The sequence below is a fragment of the Sander lucioperca genome, chromosome 3 (assembly GCF_008315115.2).
Source record: "Sander lucioperca isolate FBNREF2018 chromosome 3, SLUC_FBN_1.2, whole genome shotgun sequence".
Classification (NCBI taxonomy): Eukaryota; Metazoa; Chordata; class Actinopteri; order Perciformes; family Percidae; genus Sander; species Sander lucioperca.
The window spans coordinates 5,927,844-5,938,117 of NC_050175.1; the positions used below are offsets into that span (position 1 = coordinate 5,927,844).

Genomic DNA, 10,274 nt, shown 5'->3' on the forward strand with positions numbered 1-10,274 from the left:
ATTTTAATAGAGTGACCAGTGTTCTTTAAGCTATATACACCCATTACATCCCAAATTAAATAGAATGTGTAAGTACCCAGTAGGCTACTTACAAATAGGCTAAAGCTCATTTTCCTTTCCTCTATACCCCTGTAGATACACAGTTCTTACAAAATACTATCCTCCTTTCCTCTAAAATACTCCGTAGGGACCCAGTAAATACAAAAACACTTAATATAATTGCATAATTTTCTCTAAAATAGACCTTCTCTGTATAGGCCATCCATTTCACTTAGACAACTTACTAAACTACTTAGGGCATTAGCCTTATCTATCTATCTATCTATCTATCTATCTATCTATCTATCTATCTATCTATCTATCTATCTATCTAAAATTTCCAGTTGGTACTCTCTTGTTTGACTGTAGCCTACATACATTTAAGTAGGAACCGGTCAGGTTTAAATGTAGGCCACTGAGTCATACGACAATATGTTAGAATGTACTTTATTTTGAGGTGACTTTGCCTTTAATTTTCTCAAAAACTACAGTAAAAGAACTTAATTGAATTGAAAAATTAGTGTGTGTGCGCGTGTCCATAGTGTCTAAATGTTGAATTGACTTACTGTTATTATTTAGGCTAAATAATAGGGACTTAAAAGCTGTGTTGTGTTTTTGATAACTATGGACTGACTCAGCATGTGATAGAGCCCACACACAATAAGGGGCACACTCAGGACTTAATTATCTCCAATGGTCTGACTATGTCCAAGGTTATGGTGACTGATGTTGCTCTGTCTAATCATTCATGTGTGTTCTTTAACTGCACTATCTCTGTGCACACAAGTGTTCAAACAGAGATAATCAGAAAACATTTTTTTTCAGCTTTTCTCCTCCACACCTGCCCTCTCTTGGGTCTCAGTCAATGAGCTTGTAGATCATTTCAATTCTAAAATTACAAATGCTATTGATGCCATTGATCCCACTAAGGTGAAAGCTGTCTCTGGTAAGAAAAGATCTCCATGGAGAAATGGCACACTGGTAGGAACAGAAAAAGAGTGTGGAAAAGCTGAACGCAGGTGGTGAAAAACAAATCTCCAGGTCCATTATGACATCTATAAAGAGAGACTTCGCATTTATAAGGCAGTCCTTCTCTGACATTATAGCCAGAAACAATAATTTTTCACATGCTTTGTTTGCTACTGTCGATAGGTCACAGGTTTTTTTTCGATTGCTAGACGACAGTGGGCACAACTGGAGCTGCATGTGCAAAACTCTAACCACAGTCTGCACAGCAGCTGTTCATGTGCACCAAACTGTAGTTTGTTTTTTATTGCTTGAACACAGTTTTCAAAACTCTACACTAACACCGTGGATTTACAGCTCTTTGTTTAAATGCTAACACACTGCTGCCAAAAATGTTAACCACACATTCAAAACAGAATGGATTTCAGCCCTGTGCATTTCAAACACTGCTGATTGCAATTTAAGCGCAAAGCCTAAGCAGGTGTCTTGTTTTAGGCTAGTTAGTGAACATATGCTGTATGTATATAGGGAAAGCTCAGAAAACTTTTTTGTAAACAAACAAATAAGAATGAAGCAGTTATTCACTGTACCGTTCGAGAGAAACAATGAACAGGTAAAAGAGCAAAGATACCAATATGTCCAGGTAAGATGTCTGAGGTTACAATCACAGCTATAAAAAAATGTGAAAAACACTACCTTTACTATAGGAAAACTGCACACTTACTGTTTTTTCAGAAAGTAATGGAGGTGTTAGCAATGGAAACACCACATTCATTTATATTTATAGATGATGCAGCTGCATGGCAACCCAGGACATCCAGTGTGAAAACATGTGGCCCTGATGCCGCAGAGAGGCTGAATTAGCCCCACAATTCTTTGTTACTATTACATACCTTTAGTTTGTAATTTTGTTTTAGTATTACGTAAATTACTACAGACAAAATTAAAATATATATATTGAAGCAAACTGCTGATTTTCATTCCTTCTTGTTTATCTTAAAAAACTGGTATGTTATAAAATAACAAAATATCATGTGGAAGAATTTCACTCTTTTCTTCAAAGAAAATATTGATTAGTGTAAAGTCACACAAATTATTGAAACTGTAAAGAACTAGACAGATTGGAAAACTGGGTTGGACTTTCTAGTTGGACTTTTTTGAATCCTACTTAAAGAATAAGGCACTACTTTGTGTCTATAGGTAATGACCCATCTGAGCGGACAAATATGATGTGCAGAGTTCCCCAAGGCTCCATTCTGTGGCCTCTTTCAACATCTACATGCTTCCACTGGCTCAGAGTATGGAAAACAACGCCGTGTTTGAGCTATGTTACTGGTCATGACTGTTTCCCCAAGATGGCGCCTGCTTGTATACGTGAACGCTACTGTCTTTATAATCTATCTTTTTAATAAACTGTCTGTACACTACAAACAAAGATCTCAGTGCTTCGGTTTACATGTAGGGACCCTCATTATGCTACCGTGGAAGTGTGGTGCTATTTTGAACCTTGTTAGTGGTATAGAAATAGCGATTTCTTTTTACTTTACCCTCTGCCCTGAAGACTAGCGTTATAAGTTAATCAGCACTAGCTTGTTTCAAGCTAGAGACACATTCGATTAGCATGAAAACATATCCCAGAGAACGGTCGACTCAGTACACATATGTTATTAACCCCTAGGTTCACTTTGTGCCGGAATAGTCCTTTAATCAACGTCTGTTACATTCAAGCCATTGCCAAATGAGCTGCTACAAAGCTAATTAAGCTCCACACAACTCTCTCTGTATTTCTCAGTATGGCTATGTTCAGAAGATTGTGGCGTCCGGTGACTTTCCAGCACAGAAGCTCAAGTGAAGATAATGACCTCTTCTGAAGACTCCATCATGTTTTTTAATCCTCCGTGTCCTCCTTGGCTACTAGCAACTGCGTGGAGGAGGGGTGGGGGGGGGTGCGCGATCACGGAAGGCTTGTATCTTGTGGACACGCCAACAGTGTTGTTGTCATTACTTAGAATTCCTCATGGGGGCGACAGAAACTATGCACTATTGCTTTAAGAATATATCAAGGCTTAAAGGACTTATGTCTCAGCAGAATCTGAAAAAAAAACGTGCCCATGCTTTTATCTTCAGTAGACTTGACTACTGTAACGGTTTCTTAACAGGTCTCCATAAAAAATCAATCAGACAGCTCATTCAGAACGCTGCTGCTCGAGTCCTCACTAAGACCAAGAAAGTGGATCACATCACTCCAGTTCTGAAGTCTTTACACTGGCTTCCTGTCCCTCAACAAATTGATTTCAAAATACTGCTTTCTGTCCCCAGAGTCAGAAGTAAACAGGAAGAAGCAGCGTTCAGTTTTTATGCTCCACATATCTGGAACAAACTCCCAGAAAACTGCAGGTCTAAAGCAACTTTCAGTTCTTTTAAATCAAGGATGAAGACCTTTCTTTTTGATGCTGCCTTTCTTTAAATAATTGTTCATTTCTAATGCTGCACTGTAACTTTTATTCTCGTATTTTATTTGTTTTGATACTTTACCACACTTTGAATTGCCTTGTTGCAGGAATGTGCTATACAGATAAAGCTTACTTGCCTTGCCTTTTCATCATTACCAACTGTGACTTTAACCTTTGAGAAAACAAACAAGGATGTGATGAACAAATGAAAAGAGAGTACTGTGTTGCAGTTAGAAAAACTTTATTGAATGATCATTGGCTGTTGTGCTGATGAGTTCAGGGCTGCAGCTTCTGTTGGTCAGGGAGCCTCTGATCGTCTGTCAGCACATCTGAAAACGATTCTTCTGTAACAGTGAAACAGCACAGAGGGGGATTAGCTCCAAACTCAATGTTGAATACATGTGTATATGTATATTTATTTTTTATAATGTGCTCATGTGGACACTCACAGCACTTGTAGAGAGTGTTGAGCCTGGCTTTGTCGTTGCGACTCATCTCCTTAGCGTTGCCAAAGGACACGTTGGCGTTGGGGATGGGGACCATGGTGGGCTGGTTGTTCTTGGAGAAGGCGGTTCTTCAAGAGGACATGGAGCAGTTAGAAGGTGTAGAGATATTTTTATTTTATTGAAGTGCTCTTTATTATGTATGTGTTCTTTTATTACTAAAGGGGAAGTTTGTGCTCATTGTGGAGTTGCGTGCATACTATGAGATAGATGGTTACAATTATCCAGAGGAAGCACACTTACGACCTTTGTACATGGAAGAATGACTCAGTTGCACAGAATGGTTTAGCTTAAAGCTTTGATTACAGTTTATCATAGTTTAGAAATATGATTGTATGTCAGAGTTTTTGTACCAGACAGAGATAACAGGAAATACCTGTTAGGTTTACGTGTATGTGTTAGTTCAGGCGTGGTGAAAAGGTTACGAAGAGCAAGTAGAGGAAATGGGACCAGCTGAAGTTTACAACACACACACACACAACACACACACACACACACACACACACACACACACACACACACACACACACACACACACACACACACACACACACACACACACACTTCTGCCTGGCAACGGAGATGTCATCACCCCAAAAGGAGATCATAAATAGATAGGGACATTGTTAGACGGGGCTCACAAACTGGGAGGCTTCGTGGACTGAGCTCCGTACTTTTTATTTGGATGCTAAGGAAACTTAGTCTCATTTGTGGACCCGCATGCGTTTCTAATACTTAAAATACTGTACCAGTAAAAGTTACTTGACTTTATTCTATCGTCTCAGCATTTGATTTAAGTGTTCTGGTTACATAGATCATCAACGAATACGCGGGGAATTAGAGATTAGAGAGATAATTGGAGTCAATTGTCTCTGGCCTTTGGGCCTTCCACTTTTTCCCAGAATTCCCTACAGAGGGAGCACAGCACATCCTACACGCACACACATGCACACACACACACACACACACACACACACACACACACACACACACACACACAGACACACACACAGCAGGGCAGAAGTGAAGCCAGCTGTTCTTACTTGTGGTACTGCATGACAGAGTTGTAATCGTAGGGAGTGCCCTGGTTCAGGGTGGCGATCTTTCTAAAGTTGTGCTCCATTCCTAAAAAAATAAAAAAAATGAAATAGAATAAAGTTAAGATTTGCTAAAACGTGGTGTTCCCCCTGGCAGTGTGATGTTCAGGCTCTTTTTGTCCACTGGGAGGCACCAGGGACCCACCATACTTATATTGCAAACAAGATGGGAAGAGACATTTCAATTCTTCCTATATATTTATATTTTTTCAGAAAATAATGTTTTTCTTACATGTTTGAAATCAATACACAGCCATAGATTTAAGTATTAATGTATCACACTCTCTGCAGGAGCAGTGAAGCCTGATGGTCGTGATGAGAACAAGGATTTGGGTAACGTGCCCTGGAGACTGTTGCCACGTGTTAGGACAGAGTCATTGATCATAGGCTAGCACACAAGCTGCTGGGGCCATGCACAGGACTACAAACAGAGATTACAGCAGGTCCTACTCTTAATCAACCTTTTTCAAGTAGTTTCAGAACGTTTTAAACTCACTAAATCTAAGAGATTAGAGCTGCAGAGATCAATGGACTAATCGATAAGTTGTCAACCTTTTTACCTTTATTTATTCAGGGAAGGTTCACTGAGAGGAAGCCTCTCTTTTGCAGGAACACCCTTATCACATTCACACAGTTACACATTCATACCTGGAAACTGCCCAGTACAACCACAGTCTGATCTGCTCCACCACCACTGAGCAGCTCCACTGGAGCTAGCTATTTTGATAATCAATTAATTGTTTGAGTCATTTTTTTTTATGAAAAAAGGAAAAGTTCTCTGATTCCAGGTTGTTAAATGTGAATATTTTCTAGTTTTTTCTATATTGTCTAGTGTACTTTTTTGTATACAGTTCTGTGACAGTAAACGGAATATCTTTGAGTTGTGGACAAAACAAGACATTTGAGGACGTCATCTTGGACTTTGGGAACAACGGAACAACATGTTCACCATTTTCTGAAATTTTAGAGACTAAACAACTAATTGATTAATCAAGAAAATAATCAACAGATTAGTTGATGATGAAAATAGTCTTTAGTTGCAGCCCTTTCTGAGATAGGAAATTGCCATTTGCAGTTAGCCCCCCTTTAAGAGTGGCAGAATGTGGTTCATGAGAATAAACAAAAGCAGAACTGTGAGGTCTATGAGGTTGTACATTTTAAGTGTATTTGTTCACAAGGTTCATGCATTAATTAACATTAGGCCTGCATGATTTCTTGTAGAAACAAATCTTATGAGTGTGTCTTTAGTGATTGTACTTGTCTGCAGTTTACTGGGTTTCCTCTCTAACAGTCTGAATAATAACCAGCTCCCTTACCAGACTGAACGTTTTGCAGCAGGACTTTGATGTGGTTGTCCCTGTCAGAGCGGGTCTGTTCATGGTTGAAGCCCAGAGCGTGGAGCAGCTCGTGCTGCACCGTGCCGTGGTAAAGGCATCCCCTGCGGGCCAGAGACACCACCTGCTTCCCACCACGACGGCCAACGAAGGAGTAGCAGCTGGACAGGAGCACAGAGGAGTTGAAGAACACTGAAGTGTGAGCAAAGCTTCCAACTCAAAGTCTTCTATAACATCACTTTCTTACCCATTCTGGGACTCGATGCTCAGCCAGTCGCGGTCGCTGCTTCTGCTTGGCCTGAAGCGGATGCAGGAGAAGGAAGAGAAGGACTCCAGTCCACGGGTGATGATAGCCTTCTCCCGGTCGGCTGCCAGGACCACAGCACACAGCATTTAGCTTCTTACCATCCCATAGCACACAACATTTCAGCTTCTTACCATCCCATAGCACGAGAACAACACAACACAATATTGGGAAACTTTTATTTTCTTGACATTACATTTGAAAAAGACAATCTATTGTTCCCAACAGCACATTACATTAAAGAGCTGCTGTTTTACTAATTTTTCAGCATCCTATTTGTACTCTTGGGGTGTACCACAGCAGGTTTACATGCTTTTGGCCAATGACCGAGACTTATAAATAAAATAATATCAAAGTAATTTGAAAGTGTGGGGGGGGGGACACAAAAAGGATTTTGAAAAGTAGGGGGGACATATCCCCCCTGTCCCCAGTGTAAGTTACGCCTTTAGGCTACGGTGTAGGGTCCTGCGTAGGTTTGTGTCTTCACGTACCTACGTGCGTAGCTACAGCGTAGATTTGACGCAGAAGTATAAAAAGGCCTTTAGCCTCCATGTGTGCACACAGCCGTTCTTTACACTCTCCATTGGCTTTTGGTTTTTAAGGCCATTTATGGCCTGGCCCTGGCATATATGGCCAAATGTTTCACCCTTGGCGAGCACAACAGGTCATTGTGGTCATCATACTGTATATGGACAGAGCATATGTGTGAGATGTGTGTGACACTTACAGAAGTGGTTGGTGATGTAATAAGGAACGTAGACCTTCCCGTCAGAGTTTTTGCCCCACTTGCAGCCTTTGCTGGTGCAGGGGTCGGCGTTTCTCTCGTCCTCGCTGGCGATGGCGATGTCTCCTTCAGTCAGGATGGGATCATTGGCAGAACGGACTGAAACACATCACACAGACACTCAGAAACATGTTGAAGTGCTACTGATATAACAAGGAAATATCATGGCTGCAGCAGCTCACACTCACTCAGATTACTGTTGGCTCTCTCCAGAAGTTCAGAGACAGAAAGCTCCGCTGAGTCATCCTCTGCACATCAACAACAGCACCATTTCACTTTGTGTAAAAATACAGCAGTCACAGTACTGAGCATGTCAGCACAATATGTCTGATCATTAGAACAGATTACATACCTGCCTGCAGGTTCAGATTGGGATTAGAGGGGAAAAAACAAACACGTTAGAAAAAGATGGAAAGAAATGACTTGAATTGACAGCTAAAAGTTAACAGAAGAATAATGTTAAGCCAAATAACCAAAAATTGTCTTAAAGTGTGATTGTAGAAGTGCAAAGAGATTATGAAAATTGTAGAACCTAACAGAGGAGAGGAAGGATGTGTTTCACTGCACAGCAGTCTTCTCTAAGGGCTGGCCTGTGCCACAAAGTTTCCAGCTTTCATTTATTAGTAGGGTGTGGATAAAAGCTCAATTTAACATATTTAACAGAACTTTGTGAATGTGGAGAAGATGATCGGCTTCATGTGACACAGGAGTCCTTTCATGGTTGTTACTGACATTCCAAGTTAATAATTCAGTTCATCTGAATGATTTAAATCATGCAGTTTCAACATGTTTAACATTTACACTGTGACATGATGGGCCCTGTGACGGTCCTACCTCATTGTCGGCCCAACAGCAGGCAGACAGCAGCAGCAGAGCCAGAGCTGAGAATCTGAAAACAGACATGCGAGCCATCCTAGCAGACCTGCAGGACACAGACACAGCTTCCACTCAGAGGAAAGATATACAGTGTTTGAACCAAAAAATACAGACAGCTGAGGGTTCACACACTGAAACAAAGTGCACACTTCTTCACTGCATTCTGCTGCAGACATTTAAACTCACCTTGGATCTTCTTCTGGACTTGTGCAGCTGAGGTTTCACTCCAGCTTTTTATACATGTTCAACTGCGTCACTGAGCCCAAATATGGATTATCTGGGTACTGAGAAAGCTAAAGAATCAGCTAAACTCACAAGCTTATCAGTCACATATGGTTCGGACACATACATTTGAAAGATGTATGCCTACACTCAATGGGTGGGAAGGGAACACTTGTAGAAAATTGAGTTGTCAGCATCCAATCACATGTCTGATATGAGAATGTTCCACGCCGTGGCAGAGTCTGCAAATATTGCAGGCATTATTGTAAGATGCAGTTTCCCAAAGCATCAAAAGTGGGGTGGGGGCACGACAAGGCTGTAAAAGAATTGTATATTGGGGTTAGGATGAAACTTTAACCAAGTTGGTGTAGATGGGGAATAAACCAATAAGAAATATATTAATTTTACATAGATGATATTTTTCTAATTGGATAATACTTCTAACCTCTTCCATTTTTTTTATTTAAGGCCAAAACAATGTCAGTACATTAGTTTTAGGATTATCAGTACCTGAAGTCAGAAAGGTAAATTAACTATGCATTTCTATACTGCAGAAAGTTCAAGGTTGCCAGACCGGTCAGAGTTATTTAATTCACAACCCAATTTCCCAAAAGTTCATACAACTATTTTGCAATAGCAGTTCTGTTTTGGAAAAACGGAATTTAAGAAAAGAAATGTGATCTTATTGTAATTGCAAATTGTATTCATTGGCACAGTTTAATGTTCAAGTCAAGTCAACTTTATTGTCAGTTCTGACTGTATGTGCCAGACATACAGAGCAGTTGAAAACACGTTTCTCTCTGACCCCCGGTGCAATAAGGACAGGTACGACAAGTATAATATAAAAGATAAGAAATATATACAAATAAAGATAAAAGCAGATAAGTAATATAAAAAAATGTATTAAAAAAAACATAAGTAATATATAGTATAGTATATATACAGTAATACATTCTACATAGTGCAAATGTAAGGCAAAACAAAACAGTGTAGAAAATTAAAGATGAAGATATTGAAATCTTCAATATAAAAGGAAGAGTTCCTGAGTGTCTTCTTTTTATAAAGTGGCCGGTGGGGGTTCAGAGTCCAGAGTTCTTGGGGGAAGAAGGGAAGGGAGGAAGAGGGGAGGTAGAGAGGGGAGGGTGTGTGTATCATCTATATAAAATGATATATTTCTTAGCGGTTTATTCCCCATCTACACCAACTTGGTTAAAGTTTCATCCTAACCCCATACAATTCTTTTAGAGCCTTGTCGTGCCCCCACCCCACTTTTGATGCTTTGGGAAACAGTGCATCTTACAATAATGCCTGCAATATTTACAGACTCTGCCACGGCGTGGAACATCCTCATATCAGACATGTGATTGGATGCTGACAACTCAATTTTCTACAAGTGTTCCCTTCCCACCCATATAGTGTAGGCATACATCTTTCAAATGTATGTGTCCAAACCATATGTGACTGATAAGCTTGTGAGTTTAGCTGATTCTTTAGCTTTCTCAGTACCCAGATAATCCATATTTGGGCTCAGTGACGCAGTTGAACATGTATAAAAAGCTGGAGTGAAACCTCAGCTGCACAAGTCCAGAAGAAGATCCAAGGTGAGTTCAAATGTCTGCAGCAGAATGCAGTGAAGAAGTGTGCACTTTGTTTCAGTGTGTGAACCCTCAGCTGTCTGTATTTTTTGGTTCAAACA

General features: G+C 40.2%; 1 protein-coding gene across 2 annotated transcripts; it reads right to left on the reverse strand.

The window, feature by feature from the left end:
• Positions 1-3,682: 3,682 nt before the first annotated feature.
• On the reverse strand, positions 3,683-8,458 carry LOC116045232 (low choriolytic enzyme-like). 2 transcript variants are annotated; one of them, XM_031292757.2, is made up of 8 exons: positions 8,315-8,458; positions 7,669-7,732; positions 7,424-7,579; positions 6,640-6,760; positions 6,375-6,553; positions 5,005-5,086; positions 3,908-4,032; positions 3,683-3,802 (listed from the first exon to the last, which is right to left on the reverse strand). In XM_031292757.2, coding segments are annotated over exons 1-8 (807 nt in total). In that variant the 5' UTR covers positions 8,393-8,458; the 3' UTR covers positions 3,683-3,800. The 2 variants fall into 2 exon arrangements, with proteins under 2 accessions (XP_031148617.1, XP_035855087.1); XM_035999194.1 differs by having other exon boundaries at positions 3,908-4,029; positions 5,002-5,086.
• Between the last annotated feature and the right edge of the window lie 1,816 nt (positions 8,459-10,274).

Excerpts from the sequence above, each read along its gene's own strand:
- LOC116045232 (XM_031292757.2), bottom strand. The coding sequence starts at position 8,392 with ATGGCTCGCATGTCTGTTTTCAGATTCTCAGCTCTGGCTCTGCTGCTG. Across the intron at positions 7,733-8,314 it reads GCTGTTGGGCCGACAATGAG|GCAGAGGATGACTCAGCGGA; the intron begins GTAGGACCGTCA and ends TGTTGTTGATGT. Across the intron at positions 4,033-5,004 it reads TCTGTCATGCAGTACCACAA|AACCGCCTTCTCCAAGAACA; the intron begins GTAAGAACAGCT and ends GTCCTCTTGAAG.